This window comes from Ascaphus truei, chromosome 8, assembly GCF_040206685.1.
Source record: "Ascaphus truei isolate aAscTru1 chromosome 8, aAscTru1.hap1, whole genome shotgun sequence".
Lineage (NCBI taxonomy): Eukaryota > Metazoa > Chordata > Amphibia > Anura > Ascaphidae > Ascaphus > Ascaphus truei.
This window is the reverse complement of record NC_134490.1, coordinates 73,311,152-73,333,415: the sequence shown is the minus strand read 5'-3', so window position 1 is coordinate 73,333,415 and position 22,264 is coordinate 73,311,152. Positions and strand designations below refer to the sequence as shown.

The window sequence follows — 22,264 nt, the reverse complement described above, 5'->3', positions numbered from 1 at the left end:
GCACCAAACGATTGCTATTTTAGGTAAGAATGTAGAATGATAGATACATTGTCACTTGCTTTACATATACAAATAAAATAAAAAAGGGGAAATTAAAGTACTGCTGCACATCACACGTGCTATTATTATTTGCTGTACCCTGTACGCTGGAGGGTTTTTGTCACTTTTTTTTTTATTCACCATAACTTATTTTGCGTCATGTTATATACACAATGATCTTACTTTATGAACACTCCATAACTAATCCCTCAGTACTGATTTGCCTCATTATTACCCAGACATCTGATAACTGGTTGCTGCCCCAGGGTTAAGGTTGTTACCCCTGCTATATATGTGCGATGCCACCCCGTACCCTCACTAATTCACTTGTCTAATTCACTTGTTTTAGGCCTCGTTCAGGGTGCAGGCTTCAGAGGGAGGGCGTGCTGCCGTGCGTGCTGCCGTGGGACACAAAGTATTCAAATTGAATACTGGTTGTCAGGGTGGCAGCTGCCCTGTCTCCGAAGCCCGGAGTTGACGCTGGCTGCAGTTTCAATAAACAAAAAATCGTTTTTTGAAGCTGCAGCAGCGTCACTGGGACCTCGGCAGCCAATCAAATCATTCTTGAGAATAATTTCATGACTGCAACTTGGATCCCTAAGCTCAGGTCTGTAGCCCCGCCCCCTCCCCAACTCCTGAAAAAGTCTGCTGGGGATGAACACACATCGCCCAGCAGACTAAACGCCCTCCCTCCCGAACGCCCTCCCGAACGCCCTCCCTCCCGAACGCCCTCCCTCCAACTCCTGCCTCTGGCACCCTGAACGAGGCCTTAGGCTGGGGACATGGTGCCTTCGCCCGTGTGGGGGCGCGCGCCGCCGTGACGTCACCTAATTGAAGTGCCGTCCGTGGGCGTGCCAGTGACTTCACGGAGCTGGTTCGCCCTCATCGCTCACATGACCGGCCAGTCGCGCCAAGAAATCAGTTCAGATTTCTTGCGAAACGCACGCCCCCTCCCGCTTCTGCGCGCACGCGGCATGAACGCGAACACTGCAAGGCAGTCTGTTCATATGGTCTGCAGCACCATGGCCCCAGCCCAGTCACTATAATGGATGTAAGGGCATTACGCCCACATCCAAAATGGCCGCAGGGGCATCGCCAATAGCTCACGTGACAGGGTCAGTAGGAGAAACTCCAGCCCTGCTCATGTGCGTCATTCAAGCTGCGCCGCGCATGCGCAATACGTCTTCGCGCAGTCATTGTGCTCCGCGCTTGCGTACTGTACCCCCGGTCTTTCCCGTCACCACCGAGACTGGGGACCAGCGGAGAGACCGTCACCGGAAGCGGAAGCGGCGTCCTGTATCCTCTCATCCAGGAACCGGAGACATGGCGGAGATAAACGAGGCATTGCTGTCCGTACTGCCGACCATCCGGCTCCCGCGGGCAGGAGACCGAGTGCACAAGGATGAGTGCGCCTTCTCCTTCCACACTCCGGTACTGGGCAATACACAGCGCTGTGTCATACTGATATATACTGCTATATTCAGGGCTGTATCATACTGATATATACTGCTATATACAGGGCTGTATCATACTGATATATACAGGGCTGTATCATACTGATATATACAGGGCTGTATCATACTGATATATACTGCTATATTCAGGGCTGTATCATACTGATATATACTGCTGTATACAGGGCTGTATCATACTGATATATACTGCTGTATACAGGGCTGTATCATACTGATATATACAGGGCTGTATACTGCTATATACAGTGCTTGTATAATACTGATATATACAGGGCTGTATCATACTGGTATATACTGCTATATACAGGGCTGTATCATACGGATATATACAGGGCTGTATCATACTGGTATATACTGCTATATACAGTGCTTGTATAATACTGATATATACAGGGCTGTATCATACTGGTATATACTGCTATGTACAGCGCGGTGTCATACTGATATATACTGCTATATAAAGGGCTGTATCATACTGATATATACTGCTATGTACAGTGCTGTATCATACTGGTATATACTGCTATGTACAGCGCTGTGTCATACTGATATATACTGCTATATACAGGGCTGTGTCATACTGATATGTACTGCTATATACAGGGCTGTGTCATACTGATATGTACTGCTATATACAGTGCTTGTATAATACTGATATATACAGTGCTGTGTCATACTGATATATACTGCTATATACAGGGCTGTATCATACTGATATATACAGGGCTGTATCATACTGGTATATACTGCTATGTACAGTGCTGTATCATACTGGTATATACTGCTATGTACAGCGCTGTGTCATACTGATATATACTGCTATATACAGGGCTGTATCATACTGATATATATTGCTATATACAGGACTGTACCATACTGATATATACTGATATATACTGCTATATACAGTGCTGTATAATACTGGTATATACTGCTATATACAGGGCTGTATCATTCTGCTATATACAGGGCTGTATCATTCTGCTATATACAGGGCTGTATCATTCTGCTATATACAGGGCTGTATCATTCTGCTATATACAGGGCTGTATCATTCTGCTTTATACTGCTATACAGTATACAGGGCTGTATCATACTGGTATATACTGCTATATACAGGGCTGTATTATACTGGTATATACTGCTATATACAGGGCTGTATTATACTGCTATATACAGGGCTGTATTATATATATATATATATATATATATACGCACACGCACACACAGTGCTGTATAATACTGATATAGGCCTTTGTACTAATATATAATGCTATATAGTGGCTCAGTGAGTAAAGACACTGATTGGCACTGAGAGTTTGAAGCAGGGGAGCCTCCTTGTGACCTTGGGCAAGTCACTTTATCTCCCTGTGGGGCAGGGACCTGTGCCTGCAAAAATGTCTCTGTAAAGCGCTACGTAAAACTAGCAGCGTTATACAAGAACATGTTATTATTATTATATGCAATGCTGTATATGGATATATGCCTTTATATAGTGCTATATATTAATATACTGTTATACCTATATAGAGTGCTATATACTGTTTTCTTATAATATATGCCTATATATAGTGCTATATACTATGTCATATAATGCTATATATTGTTATATGAATATAAAGGTGATTACCAGCAGGATGTTCATAAACCATTAGGGATTCGTGAGGTGTCTCCAGGGAATTTGCAGAAAGAAAAAAAATGAATGGTGGATCCCGGGCGGTACAGTAGGGTGCTAACACGGAGGGACTACGAGATAAATAAAGTCCCAAATCACACCTTGAGATAAGTGGTGCGGTTGTCAATAACCGAGGGAGATTTCAGTCTCACCCCACAGTGCCTTTTGTCACTGCGATGCATTCTGGGGTGTGCCTTTGGAAGCCCCTGCAGTGATTGGCTGCTATACCACCCACTCGGCGTGCACACACTGAGGTGCGGTTTGGGACCTTCCTCTAAGCTCAGGACACCTTACAGCCTGGGGTTAGGCAACCAGTTGCAATAAACTCTGTTAGGGGCTTGCAGAACAAATGTTTACTTGCATGGGGTTCACAATGTAAAACAGGTTGTGAACCTCAGACCTATACAGTGCTTATTTTGGTATATACAGTGCTATATGCTGATCTGTACACACCCTCTATTAAATACTGATGTATATCTATATACTGAAGACAGTTATTGCACAATTTAATGTAGAAGTCCTCAGTCTTTTATTGTTTATCGTTCATCTTAAGTACAACAATTTGCTTCTTCCCAATCATAAGTCCCTGCTTCATCTTTAGGCTTTTATCTTTCATTGTCTTCTTCACTATATTATCGTTCAGTATTCTTCCATCTTGCACAGATCTGCATATTCAGTTCTTGTCTCAGGATTGTTTCGTTTCTGGTTCTTTCTTCACTAACTGCTTTGACTCCTCTGATATTTTCTTATCCTTGTTTTTTCTTTACTTGCAACTATAATCTTCATGTGTTTTTCATAATTGCTTGTTATAGTGTATAACTTTCATACTCCACTGTTGTTTCTCCATATCTTGTTTGCTATAAACACACAACCCCTGCAAGCTCAGAACCCAAACACACCACATATATTTGTGTCAAAAGTAGTGTTACTGGGATTGTGACTTCATGTATACAACAAAAAGCCTCAATGCTACATCTAATATGACATGATATAGTTAAATACTCATCTGTTTTCTTCTCATAAGTTATTTAGTTCATTTTTTTTTTTTTTTTGCCAAAGCATTATAAGCTTGCAACAACGTCCCGGGTGAGCCTTTTTGCAGGTCCTAACACTACCTGTAAACGTTCTCCTCGCCTCTAATGGAGGGAGAAATGTCTCATTCACAGATGCATAGCAAGACCTGCAATTTAAAAGGTAGGATGGGTGCGCTAGCTTACTGTACAGCCTACTCCACTGACTCTTCCATGCTCTGTACATCTGTAATATGATAGGCGCCTTCTTACTCTACTAAGGCTGACAGTATCCCATTTAATCTTTCCAAACGCGTCTTCCCATTCTTGCAGTGCTGTGTCACTGGAGAAAGTCCGTCAGTTGTAGGCAGCCTGAATAAGGTTTAAATCACAGCTCGTGTTTCCTTCAGGGTTTCTTAGCGCCTGCATATCTTATTCCTGAGCGCTGGGAAGCCCAGGGATGATCCGGCTTCCGGAGAATGAGGGCCATTGCTTTTCTGGATCTTTCCTATTTGGGGATTAAGGCCTTACTTACCAACCTGTCCTCATTGGCATGTTGGCAAGTACTTTTCCCACTTTAGCTGTGTATATTCTTCAAGCTATCGTAGTATGCTTGAACCTACTTGAACCACAGGTGTCTTTTGTTAATCTCATTTGAATGCCTCTTGCCCCCTTCCTGAAACTGTGAGGCGAGATATCGATTTGAGGGGATATACGGTATATGTAACCCCTCTATTGCCAGTCTATGGGCCGAGTCCTTCCTCCCTTAGAACACCAGCGTTGGACCCTTGAATTAAACCAGACGAGACTTGTGTATATATTTACTGGGTATTTATGATCCCTGGGCAACCATTTTAAACAAGGATGCTGCACTATAGCCCATTATACTAGTCCCAGTGCTAATTTTATTGCGAGCTCACGTTATCAAAATAGTGTGTGTGTGTGTGTGTGTGTGTGTGTGTGTGTGTGTGTGTGTGTGTGTGTGTGTGTGTGTGTGTGTGTGTGTGTGTGTGTGTGTGTGTGTGTGTGTTACGGAGGATACTCAAGTAGCAGTAACAGGCCTCATGGATATCTGTTATCCCGTTGGGCTTTGATAACCCGGCAAGTATCTCTCTTCTCCTCTCTTTCTCTGTGTAGTGTTTTTCTGCTGTCTCACTTTCCCTGTTTTTGGCTAACATACAATCCTCTGTGAGTGTCAGGCTCTCATAAGCCCCCTCACTGTCCCCTGGGCGCTCTCTCTGTCCCAGAATGGCAGTTGGACTTTTTTTTTATGTCTTTCAAACAGACCAACATTCCATCCAATCCCATATCTCCTGTCATGTGTTGCCAGGCAGACCAGGGACGGCGTCTCCCATTCCTATCGCACCACGGATTGGTGGAGCAGACCAACTCTGCATTGTTTGCAGTTTACACACACATTTGTAGCAGGGGCTATATAGCTCGGATGTCTGTCCCTTATACAATATTCATACTTGAAATAGACGGGCTATCCAAAAAACGTCATTGGTATATGAAATATATGAAAAACTCCAAGGTAACACTACCAATAAATTCAAAAGGCACCTAGTCTGTAATGGGATGGACTAGAGGAAAAGATTTGGACTCGAGAGAAATATAATTATTATTTGAAGGGCAAATACTATTACAATTTTTTTTTAAATATGTAATTCCATATATTAACCACTCGGCCACCAGGGCTGCTCATAGTGACAGGTATAAGATCCCCAACAGAAGGTTCCCCTGCTTACGTAATTAAAAGATAGAAAATAAGTTATTTCTAGATTAGAGGGAAAAAACCTTCATTCAAATGTATGTTTTGTTCGAAAGCGTGTGTGTGTACACACACCACATACACTTTCGAACAAAACATTTGAGTCAATACATTTCACTTTTATATATATATATATATATATATATATATATACACACACACACACACACACACACTTTGTGAAAACCGCCTGCTCAGTACCATGCTGTATACCGATATAAAGCCCCGCCTGCTCAGTACCATGCTGTATACCGATATAAAGCCCCGCCTGCTCAGTACCATGCTGTATACCGATATAAAGCCCCGCCTGCTCAGTACCATGCTGTATACCGATATAAAGCCCCGCCTGCTCAGTACCATGCTGTATACCGATATAAAGCCCCGCCTGCTCAGTACCATGCTGTATACCGATATAAAGCCCCGCCTGCTCAGTACCATGCTGTATACCGATATAAAGCCCCGCCTGCTCAGTACCATGCTGTATACCGATATAAAGCCCCGCCTGCTCAGTACCATGCTGTATACCAATATAAAGCCCCGCCTGCTCAGTACCATGCTGTATACCGATATAAAGCCCCGCCTGCTCAGTACCATGCTGTATACCAATATAAAGCCCCGCCTGCTCAGTACCATGCTGTATACCGATATAAAGCCCCGCCTGCTCAGTACCATGCTGTATACCGATATAAAGCCCCGCCTGCTCAGTACCATGCTGTATACCGATATAAAGCCCCGCCTGCTCAGTACCATGCTGTATTCCAATATAAAGCCCCGCCTGCTCAGTACCATGCTGTATACCAATATAAAGCCCCGCCTGCTCAGTACCATGCTGTATACCAATATAAAGCCCCGCCTGCTCGGTACCATGCTGTATACCGATATAAAGCCCCGCCTGCTCAGTACCATGCTGTATACCGATATAAAGCCCCGCCTGCTCAGTACCATGCTGTATACCGATATAAAGCCCCGCCTGCTCAGTACCATGCTGTATACCGATATAAAGCCCCGCCTGCTCGGTACCATGCTGTATACCGATATAAAGCCCCGCCTGCTCAGTACCATGCTGTATACCGATATAAAGCCCCGCCTGCTCAGTACCATGCTGTATACCGATATAAAGCCCCGCCTGCTCAGTACCATGCTGTATACCGATATAAAGCCCCGCCTGCTCAGTACCATGCTGTATACCGATATAAAGCCCCGCCTGCTCAGTACCATGCTGTATACCGATATAAAGCCCCGCCTGCTCAGTACCATGCTGTATACCGATATAAAGCCCCGCCTGCTCAGTACCATGCTGTATACCGATATAAAGCCCCGCCTGCTCAGTACCATGCTGTATACCAATATAAAGCCCCGCCTGCTCAGTACCATGCTGTATACCAATATAAAGCCCCGCCTGCTCAGTACCATGCTGTATACCAATATAAAGCCCCGCCTGCTCAGTACCATGCTGTATACCAATATAAAGCCCCGCCTGCTCAGTACCATGCTGTATACCGATATAAAGCCCCGCCTGCTCAGTACCGTGCTGTATACCGATATAAAGCCCCGCCTGCTCATACCATGCTGTATACCGATATAAAGCCCCGCCTGCTCAGTACCATGCTGTATACCGATATAAAGCCCCGCCTGCTCAGTACCATGCTGTATACCGATATAAAGCCCCGCCTGCTCAGTACCATGCTGTATACCGATATAAAGCCCCGCCTGCTCAGTACCATGCTGTATACCGATATAAAGCCCCGCCTGCTCAGTGCCATGCTGTATACCGATATAAAGCCCCGCCTGCTCAGTACCATGCTGTATTCCAATATAAAGCCCCGCCTGCTCAGTACCATGCTGTATACCGATATAAAGCCCCGCCTGCTCAGTACCGTGCTGTATACCGATATAAAGCCCCGCCTGCTCAGTACCATGCTGTATACCGATATAAAGCCCCGCCTGCTCAGTACCATGCTGTATACCGATATAAAGCCCCGCCTGCTCAGTACCATGCTGTATACCGATATAAAGCCCCGCCTGCTCAGTACCATGCTGTATACCAATATAAAGCCCCGCCTGCTCAGTACCATGCTGTATACCGATATAAAGCCCCGCCTGCTCAGTACCATGCTGTATACCGATATAAAGCCCCGCCTGCTCAGTACCATGCTGTATACCGATATAAAGCCCCGCCTGCTCAGTACCATGCTGTATACCAATATAAAGCCCCGCCTGCTCAGTACCATGCTGTATACCGATATAAAGCCCCGCCTGCTCAGTACCATGCTGTATACCGATATAAAGCCCCGCCTGCTCGGTACCATGCTGTATACCTATATAAAGCCCCGCCTGCTCAGTACCATGCTGTATACCAATATAAAGCCCCGCCTGCTCATACCATGCTGTATACCAATATAAAGCCCCGCCTGCTCAGTACCATGCTGTATACCGATATAAAGCCCCGCCTGCTCAGTACCATGCTGTATACCGATATAAAGCCCCGCCTGCTCAGTACCATGCTGTATACCGATATAAAGCCCCGCCTGCTTCAGCGAGTTCCCTGATTTTGTTGCTGGAGGTTGGTTCTGATTTCACATCCCCGCTGATTCGCGGAGTCACCGTTGGGTTTTCCTTCCCCCTCTTCCCAATTTAATGTCCTTAACAATTCCCGTGGTGCTGTGAAACAGTCACGGACGTTTGGCCGCAACCAAACCGCCGCCGCCGGGACAGCTCACCGACAGGCCACGTGGCCGCAGAGCACCCTGCCGCTTCACATTTCGCCGTGCGCACTCGGACGCCATCTTTAAATGGCAATGTTTCGCCGTACGAGATATTTAAAGATGGCGGATCTGATCGGGCGGTCTAGGACGTGTAGTGGTCCAGCGCGGGAGATTTAAAGATGGCGCGTCGGAGCACAGGCGGTGGGACATTGCCATTTAAGGCGCTGCGACGTTCCCGACGGCCAAGTATCCCGCCGATTTGTTACGAGGTGCCTGCGGAGCACCGGCACCGGTTTGATAGCGGTCAGACGTCCCTTTCTGCCGTGAGAAGCTGTGGTGAGATGGTGTCTCCCTGGCCATCCTTATCTTGCTGGTGTCTTCATGTAATCTAGGGCCGCGCGTATAGTGACGGCGACGCGACGTTGCGTCAAAACAAATACATGGAATCCGTCGCGTGCATTTATAGTAGGAGCGGCGCGACGGCTTGGTTGCGATCGCTGGAATTCAATTTGATTTGTTCAGCGACCGCAGTGTGACGTCAGCGTTGCCGTCGCTGGCACTGTAAGCGCGGCCTAAGGCTGCGTCCACAGTGCAGGAGACGGCGCGAGCGACTGCGTTCGTGCCGAAAACAAACACTAGGACGCCAGTGTGTGTAGTGCGCGCGCACAAGCGCGATGGGGCGACCGGTGCTTCGCGCGACAACCTTGCTTGAATTTGCCGCACGACGGCCAGGTCACGTGAGCGGTACACCCAATGAGGGCGAACCAGCTGCGTGACATAACAGCCGCGCCCCCCGACAAGACTCCCCGTCGCCAGAATCCTTCAGCGCGCTCTCCTTCAGCGCGGTCTCCTTCAGCGCGCTCTCCTTCAGCGCGCTCTCCTTCAGCGCGCTCTCCTTCAGCGCGCTCTCCTTCAGCGCGCTCTCCTTCAGCGCGCTCTCCTTCAGCACGGTCTCCTTCAGCGCGCTCTCCTTCAGCGCGCTCTCCTTCAGCGCGCTCTCCTTCAGCGCGCTCTCCTTCAGCGCGGTCTCCTTCAGCACGCTCTCCTTCCGCGCGCTCTCCTTCCGCGCGCTCTCCTTCCGCGCGCTCTCCTTCCGCGCGCTCTCCTTCCGCGCGCTCTCCTTCCGCGCGCTCTCCTTCCGCGCGCTCTCCTTCCGCGCGCTCTCCTTCTGCGCGCTCTCCTTCCGCGCGCTCTCCTTCATGCATTTAAACCCGCTGATGTGTGGGGAGACTCAGACGCCTCAGGGCACTCCTGTGAGGGATTGGAAGTGGGCGGATTTTGTGGGGTTGGATTTTGAGGTCTTCTTTATTATGCATGAGGATAACTAGGGCAATGCTCTGTTGTATACAGTGATACTGACAGATACTGACAGATCTCTGCTACCACGCGCCAGTGCTGAGCTAGATTGTGCCATGTACTGCAATATACACCAGTGCTGAGCTACATACTGTACTATATATTTATATACTGTGCTATATGCGGATATACAGCAATATACATCGATAGTGATTGATCTTTTTTTCACATGCTCGTACACCACCAAATATAGAACAGTATGTACTCCTACTTTGCTATATACCTGTATCTCCTAACACTGTGAGTCGCTGAGTGATATATACAGATATAATGACGTTATCTCCTGAGCTGTATCTATCCAGCTCTAGGAGTATCCGGCCAGGAAATCTCTGCCGTTTTTTTGGTGCTCGGCGGGACTGCACCTCGTGTCGTTTCTTACGTGGGCTGTGTAATTCCCCTCTGCAGGAGTCGGAGGGGGGGCTGTACATCTGCATGAACACCTTCCTGGGCTTCGGGCGGCACTACGTGGAGCAGTACCACCAAAAGACGGGCCAGAGGGCCTACCTGCACCTCTCCAGGAGCCGCAAACCGGTAATGGCAACCGCAGAAGAGCAGCAGAGACGGGACAGCGTGCGTGAGAGGGGGGAGAGCTCCGTTCTGGAACAGAAGGGAGGGGGGTTGTGTTTTGTGCGGGATCAGCAGAGGGGGGGGGGGCGGGGTTGTGTTCCGTGCGGGGGTGTGTGTTCCGTGCGGGGGTGTGTGTGTTCCCAGCGGGGGGGTGTGTGTTCCGTGCGGGGGTGTGTGTGTTCCGTGCGGGGGTGTGTGTGTTCCGTGCGGGGGGTGTGTGTGTTCCGTGCGGGGGTGTGTGTTCCGTGCGGGGGTGTGTGTGTTCCGTGCGGGGGTGTGTGTTCCGTGCGGGGGTGTGTGTGTTCCGTGTTGGAACAACACAGAGGACGGCGCGCATGTGTTCTGTGCTGGAACAGCAGAGTGGTGTGTGAGCTCCCTAGTAGAACAGCAGAGGTGTGTGTGTGTGTGTGTGTGTGTGTGTGTGTATATTTGAGCTTCCAGCAGAGTGGTGTGTGTGTAACAGCTCCCAGCTGCAAGTGTGTGTGTGTGTGTGTGTGTTGAAAGACCAGAGGTGTGTGTGTGTGTGTGTGTGTGTCTGAACGAGCGTTCCCTGCTGGAAGAGCAGAGTGGTGTGCGAGCGTTCCCTGCTGGAAGAGCAGAGTGGTGAGCGTGCGCTCCCTGCTGGAAGAGCAGAGTGGTGAGCGTGCGCTCCCTGCTGGAAGAGCAGAGTGGTGAGCGTGCGCTCCCTGCTGGAAGAGCAGAGTGGTGAGCGTGCGCTCCCTGCTGGAAGAGCAGAGTGGTGAGCGTGCGCTCCCTGCTGGAAGAGCAGAGTGGTGAGCGTGCGCTCCCTGCTGGTAGGAGCAGAGTGGTGAGCGTGCGCTCCCTGCTGGAAGAGCAGAGTGGTGAGCGTGCGCTCCCTGCTGGAAGAGCAGAGTGGTGAGCGTGCGCTCCCTGCTGGAAGAGCAGAGTGGTGTGTGCGTGCGCTCCCTGCTGGAAGAGCAGAGTGGTGAGCGTGCGCTCCCTGCTGGAAGAGCAGAGTGGTGAGCGTGAGCTCCCTGCTGGAAGAGCAGAGTGGTGTGTGCGTGCGCTCCCTGCTGGAAGAGCAGAGTGGTGTGTGCGTGCGCTCCCTGCTGGAAGAGCAGAGTGGTGTGTGCGTGCGCTCCCTGCTGGCAGAGCAGAGTGGTGTGTGTGTGTGTGTGTGTGTGTGTGTGGTGCCCTCCTGGAACAGTAGAAGGATGTGTGTGGGGTCAGTGCAGAAGTAGCAGAGGTGTGTGTGCAGTGCAGGAATATTACAGCGGGCTGCAGGCATGATGGCGTGTGTAGAGGGGCTGTGCGTGGGCTCAATTCAGGAAGAGCAAGAGGGACTTAGAGTCGGTGGAGTGACATAACACCTGTTTTTTCGCCCCAGAAGTCAGATGATAGCTGTTCCGGCACCGGGGACCCTCCTCGTAAGAAGCCGACACGTCTGGCTATAGGTAGGCACAGAGATTGTAGTCTAATATGTTATGTGGTGCCCGAGACTGGGCTATGAAGTGATTGTCACAGGAGGCGGGGGCGTATCAGGCCCGGATTCTGGGAGTGAAGCTGACATATTGTAATGTCCAGGAACCCTGTGGCATTGATGCAGGGCCGAGAGCTGAGATCCTGCTTCTCTGTCACTTCCCCCTCTCTCTCCCACCTTGCTTTCACACTCCCTTCTTTCTGTCTTTCCCCTCACTCCCTGTTCCTCTGTCAACCCTCTCTGACCCCTGGTCTCCTCCCCACCCCTCTCCTTATCTCTTTTCTCTCTCTCTCTCCAGGGATGGAGGGTGGCTTTGACATGAGTGAGGAGCAGTGTGAGTATGAGGAGGAGGTGAAGCTGGTCATCCTGCCGGAGTTCCTGGAGATCCTGCGGGACGGACTGACGGGGCTTCCGGAGATGGTCCGTGACCGGGTGTGTAACGTGAGCTGTGTGCGTGCGTGAGCTGTGTGTGTGCGTGATTGGAATCCTGTGTCCTGTTCAGGGAACCACATGTCCCAGAGGGACCATGGTATAGAGGTGTCCAAAGAGAGAAAGGAGGGAGGTGGAGAAGAGGGAGAGGTAGGATTATGGCTCCTGACTCTGTTCCTCCTGTTACTCCCCCGCCTGCCTGTTACTCCCCCGCCTGCCTGTTACTCCCCCGCCTGCCTGTTACTCCCCTGTGCTCCCCTCTCCAGAGTCTCATTCTGTCTCTGCACAATCAGGTCTCCTCCGCCATTGACGCCATCTTATCTGCCGACTCCGCCTCCCGTAAGCAGGAGATTCAGGCGTGGGACGGAGAGGTGCGACAGGTCTCCAAACACGCCTTCAACCTTCAGCAGCTGGAGGGAGTCCCCCGCATACCCCCCTGGTAAGTGCCCCTCTTGTGGATGGCCCGTCCGCCGCCCCCCTGGTAATTGCGCTTGAGACGTTACAGTAACATTAGGTAAGAGGAGCCCCTGCCCCTCAGCGCTTACAGGCAGAGTAAGCTCTATGTAATGCTTAAGTACGGGGACGTCCTGCGTGGCGGGATCACAGAACAGCGTTCTCAGCATTTCCTTTTCTCTTTCCCCTCTAACCCCCATATCTTTGTCTCTCTCTGTATTTCTCTCCCTCCTTCCCTTGCGCGCACTCCCCCCTCTCCAGCGGCTGGAAGTGCAGTGTGTGTGACCTGCGTGAGAACCTGTGGCTCAATATGACAGACGGGACCATCCTCTGCGGGAGACGATACTTCGATGGTAGCGGCGGCAACAACCACGCGGTGCAGCATTACCGAGAGACCGGATACCCTCTGGCGGTCAAACTGGGCACCATCACACCCGACGGGGGCGGTCAGTCCTGCCCTCTGCACCCCCCCTCTTTCTAATGCCTTCTCAACCTGTTTCTTTTTCCCCGTTCATGCTGCCTCATCTCCTCGGCCTTCTCTCTATCCCCCTCTCCCCTCTATCTCTCCTGAATCTTCCCCCTCTATCTCTCTTCTCCCTGACCCTCTTCTCCCCCTTCCTAGCCCCTCCACCCTTTCTCCTGACTCCTCTCCTCCCCCTCAGATGTGTACTCCTATGATGAGGATGACATGGTTCTGGACCCCAGTCTGGCTGAGCATCTGTCCCACTTTGGCATCGACATGATGAAAATGCAGAAGGTGAGGGAGTGAAAGGGTGGCGGGTCGGGGGTGGGGGGGGAGGAGCGGTAGGCGTGCGTGTCTTCTCTCTCTTCCCTCCACCTCCCCTCTTGCCTGTCTTCCCTCCCCCCCTCCCCTCTTGCCTGTCTTCCCTCCCCCCCCTCCTCTCTTGCCTGTCTTCCCTCCCCCCCCACCTCTCTTGCCTGTCTTCCCTCTTACTCCCTGCCCTCTCTTACTCCCTGCCCTCTCTTACTCCCTGCCCTCTCTTACTCCCTCCACCCCCGTCAGACGGACAAGACGATGACAGAGCTGGAGATCGATATGAACCAGCGAATCGGGGAGTGGGAGCTAATCCAGGAGTCCGGGGTGCAGCTGAAGCCTCTGTATGGAGCGGGGTACACAGGCATCCGAAATCTAGGGAACAGCTGCTACCTTAACTCCACCATGCAGGTCCTCTTCAGCATCCCTGCCTTCCAGAGCAAGTGAGAGCACCGGGGGGAGGGAGGGATACAGGGGGGGGGGGGGGGGGGAGGGGTGTACCTTAGTAATAGTGAGGACTGGGGGAGAGTAGATCAGGGAAGGCATGAGTTGCACAGGGGGGGGGGGGGGGGGGGGACGACTCTGGATCCTAATGATACATTTCTCTGGCCCCTGGTTCAGGTTCTGGATATCTCTGCCTGAATCTTGGTTATAGATTCTGGCCTAGTTCTAGTTATTGATCTGTTTTGGTCCTGGATCGGTGTGTCCTGGTTATTAATTTCTCTGTCTGGCTCCTGGTTGAGATTCTGGTTCTCGTGTGTTCTGATCTGTTTGCGGCTCCTGTAGGTACGTGGAGCGGTTGGAGCAACTATTCCTGAAGGCGCCGTCTGACCCAACACAGGATTTCAACACTCAGGTGTAAGTGGGAGAGGGGCAGCATTGTGTGTGTGTGTGTGTGTGTGTATTTGTCACACTTATGTCTGATGTGGTCCCTCACAGAGCCAAGCTGGGACATGGTCTGTTATCTGGTGAATACTCAAAGCCAGCTCTTGAGACTGCAGAGAGCGACCCCACATCTGAGCAGAAGGTGAGATCAGCGCCCTACCGGCATGTCAAGGTCCCCCCCCAAACCCCCTTTCCGTGCGTGTCTGTGTGCAGTGTTTGTACCCGTGCACAGACTATCGTGCGTGCAGTGTATATATCCTGCATGTGTGTGTGTGTGTGTGTGTGCGTGCCGACTACCCGTGTGTCCCTTTCTGTCCCTCTGTCTCTGCTTAGTGTGTATACCCATGCGCGTCTGTCTGTCTGTCTGTCTGAGTATACACCGGTGTGTGCCTCTGCTTAGTGTGTATACCCATGCGCGTCTGTCTGTCTGTCTGAGTATACACCGGTGTGTGCCTCTGCTTAGTGTGTATACCCATGCGCGTCTGTCTGAGTATACACCCGTGTGTGCCTCTGCTTAGTGTGTATACCCATGCGCGTCTGTCTGAGTATACACCCGTGTGTGCCTCTGCTTAGTGTGTATACCCATGCGCGTCTGTCTGAGTATACACCGGTGTGTGCCTCTGCTTAGTGTGTATACCCATGCGCGTCTGTCTGTCTGTCTGTCTGTCTGAGTATACACCGGTGTGTGCCTCTGCTTAGTGTGTATACCCATGCGCGTCTGTCTGAGTATACACCCGTGTGTGCCTCTGCTTAGTGTGTATACCCATGCGCGTCTGTCTGTCTGTCTGAGTATACACCGGTGTGTGTCTCTGCTTAGTGTGTATACCCATGCGCGTCTGTCTGTCTGTCTGAGTATACACCCGTGTGTGTCTCTGCAGGGCCTGCAGGATGGGATTGCTCCGCGTATGTTTAAGTCTTTGGTTGGAAAGGGGCACCCCGAGTTCTCCACTAACCGGCAGCAGGACGCCCAGGAATTCTTCCTGCACTTCATAAATATGGTGGAGGTGAGTCCTGTGCCCGTCACTGGGGGGCTACCTGTGCGTGAGTCATGTGCCCGTCACTGGGGGGCTACCTGTGCGTGAGTCCTGTGCCCGTCACTGGGGGGCTACCTGTGCGTGAGTCCTGTGCCCGTCACTGGGGGGCTACGTGTGCGTGAGTCCTGTGCCCGTCACTGGGGGGCTACCTGTGCGTGAGTCCTGTGCCCGTCACTGGGGGGCTACCTGTGCGTGAGTCCTGTGCCCGTCACTGGGGGGCTACCTGTGCGTGAGTCCTGTGCCCGTCACTGGGGGGCTACGTGTGCGTGAGTCCTGTGCCCGTCACTGGGGGGCTACGTGTGCGTGAGTCCTGTGCCCGTCACTGGGGGGCTACGTGTGCGTGAGTCCTGTGCCCGTCACTGGGGGGCTACGTGTGCTGCTCTGTGCCCGGCACTGGGGGGCTACGTGTGCTGCTCTGTGCCCGGGACTGGGGGGCTAAGTGTGCTGCTCTGTGCCCGGCACTGGGGGGCTACCTGTGCGTGAGTCCTGTGCCCGGCACTGGGGGGCTACGTGTGCTGCTCTGTGCCCGGCACTGGGGGGCTACCTGTGCGTGAGTCCTGTGCCCGGCACTGGGGGGCTACGTGTGCTGCTCTGTGCCCGGCACTGGGGGGCTACGTGTGCTGCTCTGTGCCCGGCACTGGGGGGCTACGTGTGCTGCTCTGTGCCCGGCACTGGGGGGCTACGTGTGCTGCTCTGTGCCCGGCACTGGGGGGCTACGTGTGCTGCTCTGTGCCCGGCACTGGGGGGCTACGTGTGCTGCTCTGTGCCAGTCTGTTCAGTTTTGGAGGTTCTCGCTATGCTGTACTGATCCCGCCCGTCCCCCGCGCTCACCGCCCTCTCCTCCGCAGAGGAATTGCCGCAGCTCCGCCAACCCTAACGAAGTTTTCCGCTTCCTGGTGGAGGAGAAGATAAAATGTCTGACGTCGCAGAAGGTGAAATACACCCAGCGCGTGGAGTACATGCTGCAGCTCCCTGTGCCCATGGAGGCCGCACTCAACAAAGGTCTGTGCGTGTTCACGGTGTTGCATTCTAGTGGTGCGGTGTGGCGGTGTTTATAGCGGTGGTGTTGTGTTATACAGAGGAGCTGTGCGAGTACGAGCAGCGCCGGCTGCAGGCGGAGCAGGAGAAGCGCCCTCCCCCAGACCTGGTCCGTGCTCGAGTCCCCTTCACCTCCTGCCTGGAGGCTTTCGCTGCCCCTGAACAGCTGGATGAGTTCTGGAGCACAGCCCTGCAGGCCAAATCCAACGCACTCAAGTAAGTGAGGGAAGGGGGGGGGGGGGTTAGGGAAGAGAGAGGGGGAATAGTAAAGGTGGGTAAGAAAGGGGGAGGATAGGAATGAGCTAGAGAAGTAAAGTGATGTGATAGTGGCTGAAAGGAGGCTGTTTTTTTAGGGTGAGCTCTCTTTCTCCCCTCTTACTGTTCCCTCCTTCCTTGTCGTCTCCCCCCCCCCCCCCCCTGTTTTCATCCTCTTCTGTCATTTCCCCCTCAGGACCTCGCGTTTTGCCTCATTTCCCGATTACCTGGTCATCCAAATTAAGAAATTCACGTTTGGCCTCGACTGGGTTCCCAAGAAACTGGGTGAGAGGAGAGAGGGGGGGGGGGGGAGGGGAGCGGGGTGTGTGGGTGGCTAGTGGGAAGAGAGAGGCCATGAATATAGTGCAGGCGCGCGACGGAGCGCATGGCGCCGCACACGCCTCTCGCCTGACCGATCTGTGGACTCAGATCGCTAGCGACGGGGAGGCGTGGCCGTGACGTCACAAGGCTGGTTCGCCCTCATTTGGCTGAACCGTTCATGTGACGCGGCCGTCGCACAATATAGCAAACTTTTTTGGCGGCCTAATTCTGTCTCTTCCTCGCTCGCGCGCACTGTGGCCGGCCAGATAGAGCAGCAGTATTTTACTTGTGCCGCACGCTCTGACGCTCGCAATACGGCCGCAGCCTTAGGCAGCGCTCCACGTCATCCGAGTCATTCACAGGCACTTATTTTCTTCTCCCCGTGTCTCTCCCTTTCCTTCTCTGCCTCCCACTCCTTTCCCTCCCCTCTTCCTCCTCTCTGTCCCTCCACCCTTCTCTCTCCCCCCCCTGCCCCCTCTCTCCCCCCCCTGCCCCCTCTCTCCCCCCCCACCCCCTCTCTCCCCCCCACCCCTTCTCTCTCCCCCCCCCCTGCCCCCTCTCTCCCCCCCCCGCTGCCCCCTCTCTCCCCCCCCCTGCCCCCTCTCTCCCCCCCCCCACCCCCTCTCCCCTGTTTTAGATGTCTCCATTGATGTCCCTGACGAGCTGGAGCTGTCACAGTTTCGGGGGGGGGGACTGCAGGGGGGGGAGGAGGAGCTCCCTGACGTTGCCCCCCCGCTGGTGACCCCGGACGAGCCCAAAGGTAGCCTTGGTTTCTATGGCGACGATGACGACTCCTTCTGCTCCCCTCACTTCTCCTCTCCGACATGTTAGTGTCTCTGCCTCTCGTGTGACTGAGGCCGTGTCAAGTGTGCGCTGAGTGACTGTGTGACCACATCAAGTGTGCGCTGAGTGACTGTGTGACCACATCAAGTGTGCGCTGAGTGACTGTGTGACCACATCAAGTGTGCGCTGAGTGACTGTGTGACCACATCAAGTGTGCGCTGAGTGACTGTGTGACCACATCAAGTGTGCGCTGAGTGACTGTGTGACCACATCAAGTGTGCGCTGAGTGACTGTGAGACCACATCAAGTGTGCACTGCCTGCCTGGCCACCATGTGTGCGCGCTGTGTGTTACTTCCTGCATCGTGTGCGTGTGTGTGTGTGGTGCGCGCTGGGTGTAACCTTTTATGAATGGGACGTGTTACTATATGCATGTCTGTCTTGCGTGTGGACTCAGGAATCAGGTCTGCCTGCATTGTGTTGTCTGCTCTCTGCTATCAGCCACGTGTGTAATACTGTGTGTGACCTTCTGTTCATGCCACTAACATGAGGCAGACGTAACAAGCCCTGTGTGTAGTGTCTCTGATCATTGGGTACACCAGTCAGAGAGAGGCCGCTTTATTGTAGAGCGGATGTCCTGGATATACTGTATACATTTGGTGTGCCTGACGTCTTGTGACTTGATTTGCTGATCTTGCCTGTGGTGAGTTCGGCACACTGTCAGGGCACCCGAATACCGCTTTTATATAGATGTATCTTTACTACTTTCCTTGCTGCTTTTGATAGTGTGCATTATTCTGTACTTTTTGTATCTCTGAACTGACCCTGTTGGTGTCGGACCATTTCACATCTGAACCTATCTGCCTCTGGGTTATCTCACATCTGCACCCAGTGTATCTCTTATCAGCCCCCGCCCCTGGGGTATGTCTAAACTGCCCCCAGAGTTTCTCTGATGTGCCCCAGTACATATCTCCTGTGCACCCGGAGTGTGTCTGATCTGCCCCTGTCCCCTCAGCTCCGATGCTGGATGAGTCCGTGGTGACGCAGCTTATAGAGATGGGGTTTCCGGCGGAGGCGTGTCGTAAAGCCGTCTATTACACGGGGAATAGCGGAGCGGAGGCTGCCATGACATGGGTGATGTCACACATGGATGACCCAGGTAACACACAAGGGAACACAGGACTTATGGGTGACACAGAAGGGATCTATGGCTCATTGAGTCTGTATAAAAAAAGTTTTTTTTTTTAAGCACGCCCAGTGAATGTGTCCTCCCCTATGAAGGATGACCGTGATTCTTCGGTCCTCTCAATATAGCTAAATGGGAGACTCGCATGTCGCTGTGAAACTGCCCATGAAAATTGCAATGTACTAAAATGTCTTTCTCCTGCACCCCCTACTATCTTCTTTATTTTCTGTCTTCCAAATCACTGTCCTATCTCCCGTCTCTCTCTCCCCTCTACGCCTGCCCCTCAGACTTCGCTCACCCTCTGGTGGTGTCAGGGGTCAGTGTTCCAGCCTTGGTCAGCACAGGAGGGGACCCCCCTTCAGAGGAGCACATAGCGACCATCATATCTATGGGCTTCTCTCAGGAGCAAGCAGTGAGAGCGCTCGGCGCCACAGTGAGTCTCACCTGACCCCTAACTGCTCCCGGCCACCGCCACCTGCCCTGCTAGCTGCTTCTGGCCTGTCTACTGCCGCCTACCCAGATAGCTGCACAACCTGGCCCACTTACTGCACACCCCCAAACCAGCTATATATACACCCACTAACATGCCTTAACCATGGTCTGTTTCCCCTTTTCTTTGACCCCCTTAACTCCCTGCCAGCATCTCTACATGTCCCCTCACTCCAACCCCACCATGCACAGCATATGTCCGCCTCTCACTCTGTGCCCCTTTCCCCCACAGAGTAACAATCTGGAACGCGCTGTAGATTGGATCTTCTCTCACATCGATGATCTGGACGCTGAGGCCGCGATGGACGTGTCAGAGGGGCGATCTGCTGCCGAGTCTGTGGCCGAGAGCGTTCCTGCGGGGCCCAGAGTGAGCGACGGAGCCGGCCGTAAGTGTGGCACTGGATAGTCTGTGAAAGTGGTAGGGGTCGGGGAGCCACCTCGCAGCACCCAGTGTTGCATGGGGAGAGGTGTTTGCATTAATACAAGTGCTCTCTGCACTCTCATATGTTAACTCTTGTTTTCCTCTCCTGGTTTATCTCTTTCCCTCTCTCCCAGGGTACCAGCTGTTTGCGTTTATCAGTCACATGGGCACCTCCACTATGTGCGGTCACTACGTGTGTCACATTAAAAAGGAGGGACGGTAAGAGAGCGGTCTGTCATCACCACTCTCCCTCTCTCCCTCTCTCCCTCTCTCCCTCTCTCCCTCTCTCCCTCTCTCCCTCTCTCCCTCTCTCCCTCTCTCCCTCTCTCCCTCTCTCCCTCTCTCCCTCTCTCCCTCTCTCCCTCTCTCCCTCTCTCCCTCTCTCCCTCTCTCCCTCTCTCCCTCTCTCCCCTCTCTCCTCTCACTTGTGCACTTTCCTTTTCTCTCTGTCACTCACTCTCTCTCCTTCCCCCTCGCAGGTGGGTGATCTATAATGACCAGAAGGTTTGTGCATCAGAGAAGCCTCCCAAAGACCTGGGTTATATCTACTTCTATCAACGTGTGCAGAGCTAATTCTCCCCTGTAAAAATCTGCCCGCCCCAGGGATCCCAGGGAGGATGTGGCTCTGCCGGGGCAGTGGGATCTACGGGATCCTGGGAGATCTTGTTCATTTTGCGGTGTCTACGCTGGGGAAGCCCTTAGGGGGGTGGCTTTATTAGTGATTTCATTATAAGATCTCCTCTCCCAACCCCCAGTAGAGTGGCTGATCCCAGCAGGATCCTTCACTCTGCCTCTTGCTGTCCCTCTGCGCCAGCGCATCAGATTCTGTCACTGAATCCAGGGGGCGGGGCCTGTCTGCGATAGGGGCGGGGCCTGTCTCTGTATTAAGGAGGTTTGTGTCTCTGCATTTAATCCCAAAACTGACCCGTGTGAATAAAGTTTTCCCCCCGCCCGACCCTTCAAACGCTGTCTTATGTATACACATTGCAGGGAGTGGTACATGCGTATACCAGGAGCAGTGTACGCTATGTAAATGTACCAGATCTGTATCATGTTGCAGTTCATCTCTCCAGACTGGGGGGGGCTGCTGCAAAAATATAATTGGTGCCACTTTATTTGAAAGAAAACACTGGTGGATTTTAACATTAATTGCATGATGTCTGCTGTGTCCTGTTTGGGTGTGCAACATGTGTATGGAAGTAAGTGGAACCCTTGTTTATTTGAATAAACAATATGTTTTTGAGACAAAAAAAATGATAGGGTCAATGATCTTGTTGAGGTCAAACAGTGCTGGCCTGCAACATATATGAGAAAAGGTTGGGTGCCGTCCTTGTGCTGCTGGGTTCAGTGCATATCCTGCAGCTGCACAGTGTCCTTGCAAACAGGGAAATGGCACACCAGGCTTAACTGTAATAATATGTACTTTTATTTGTGCTATCGACGTTTTGATCCGGATATTCATATTATGTCCTGATTAAGCTGTATTATATTGTATGTCTTTATTTATATAGCGCCAAAAGTGTACTCAGCGCTTCACAAAGAATACAGTACAGGGAATTATAATAATACAATAAGTGCAGCAAAATCAGACAATAGGAAAGGAAATCCCTGCCCCGAAGAGCTTACAATCTAAGGAAATTTGTGGGGAAACTTACAGAGACAGCAGGTGAGGGAATAAGTGCTGTAGATGGGTGTGCTTGGCCACAGTGGGTGGTATAAGTGACTGTGGGACAGTAGCCATGAGGGCAGGCTATTGGGATGCTTGATATGTGGGGCAAGTTTTAAGGTTAGTCAGTGTTAAATGAAATGGTTAACACCATTTACAGGGGAAGAGATGGCAGGGAGGCGCGAGTAAGATCAAGTGTGTATGACTGGGTTCAGGCTTAGGGGAGATCCCCAGCAGCAGAAAGGAGTAGATAGAGGGTGTGAATAAAGGATTTGTGTGGGTGTTTTTTATTGAGGGGTAAAGAAGTTGTTGGGAGAGAGGTGTATAAATAATGGTGGAGTGGGGATGTTGTAGAGAACAGAAATGCTCACAAAGGAGCGCGGATACAGTAAACAGAAAAAGAAATAGGGAGGGCATAGTGAGATTCAGGATGAGAGACTGGCCAGTTATTGGAGGATAGGAAGAGTACAAAGAATCACAGCGTTTAGAAAG

General features: G+C 51.9%; 1 protein-coding gene across 6 annotated transcripts; it reads left to right on the top strand.

Moving 5' to 3' along the window:
- The first annotated feature begins 1,220 nt into the window (after positions 1-1,220).
- Positions 1,221-21,061, top strand: USP5 (ubiquitin specific peptidase 5). 6 transcript variants are annotated; one of them, XM_075612624.1, is made up of 20 exons: positions 1,221-1,470; positions 10,437-10,562; positions 11,950-12,013; positions 12,338-12,471; positions 12,762-12,907; positions 13,183-13,367; positions 13,584-13,678; positions 13,946-14,139; positions 14,483-14,554; positions 14,636-14,723; positions 15,460-15,585; positions 16,464-16,617; positions 16,695-16,869; positions 17,105-17,193; positions 17,867-18,055; positions 19,026-19,169; positions 19,484-19,629; positions 19,918-20,071; positions 20,241-20,325; positions 20,586-21,061. In XM_075612624.1, the coding sequence occupies exons 1-20, from the start codon at positions 1,363-1,365 to the stop codon at positions 20,677-20,679; spliced, it is 2,568 nt and encodes an 855-aa protein (XP_075468739.1). In that variant the 5' UTR covers positions 1,221-1,362; the 3' UTR covers positions 20,680-21,061. The 6 variants fall into 6 exon arrangements, with proteins under 6 accessions (XP_075468739.1, XP_075468736.1, XP_075468735.1 ...); XM_075612621.1 differs by having other exon boundaries at positions 10,437-10,601; XM_075612620.1 differs by having other exon boundaries at positions 10,437-10,601; positions 11,947-12,013.
- The last annotated feature ends 1,203 nt before the right edge of the window (positions 21,062-22,264 follow it).

Coding starts and splice junctions, on each gene's coding strand:
- USP5 (XM_075612620.1), top strand. CDS start 1,363: ATGGCGGAGATAAACGAGGCATTGCTGTCCGTACTGCCGACCATCCGG. Junction 19,170..19,483: donor GTCACACATGGATGACCCAG/GTAACACACAAG, acceptor CCTGCCCCTCAG/ACTTCGCTCACCCTCTGGTG. Junction 20,326..20,585: donor CACATTAAAAAGGAGGGACG/GTAAGAGAGCGG, acceptor TCCCCCTCGCAG/GTGGGTGATCTATAATGACC.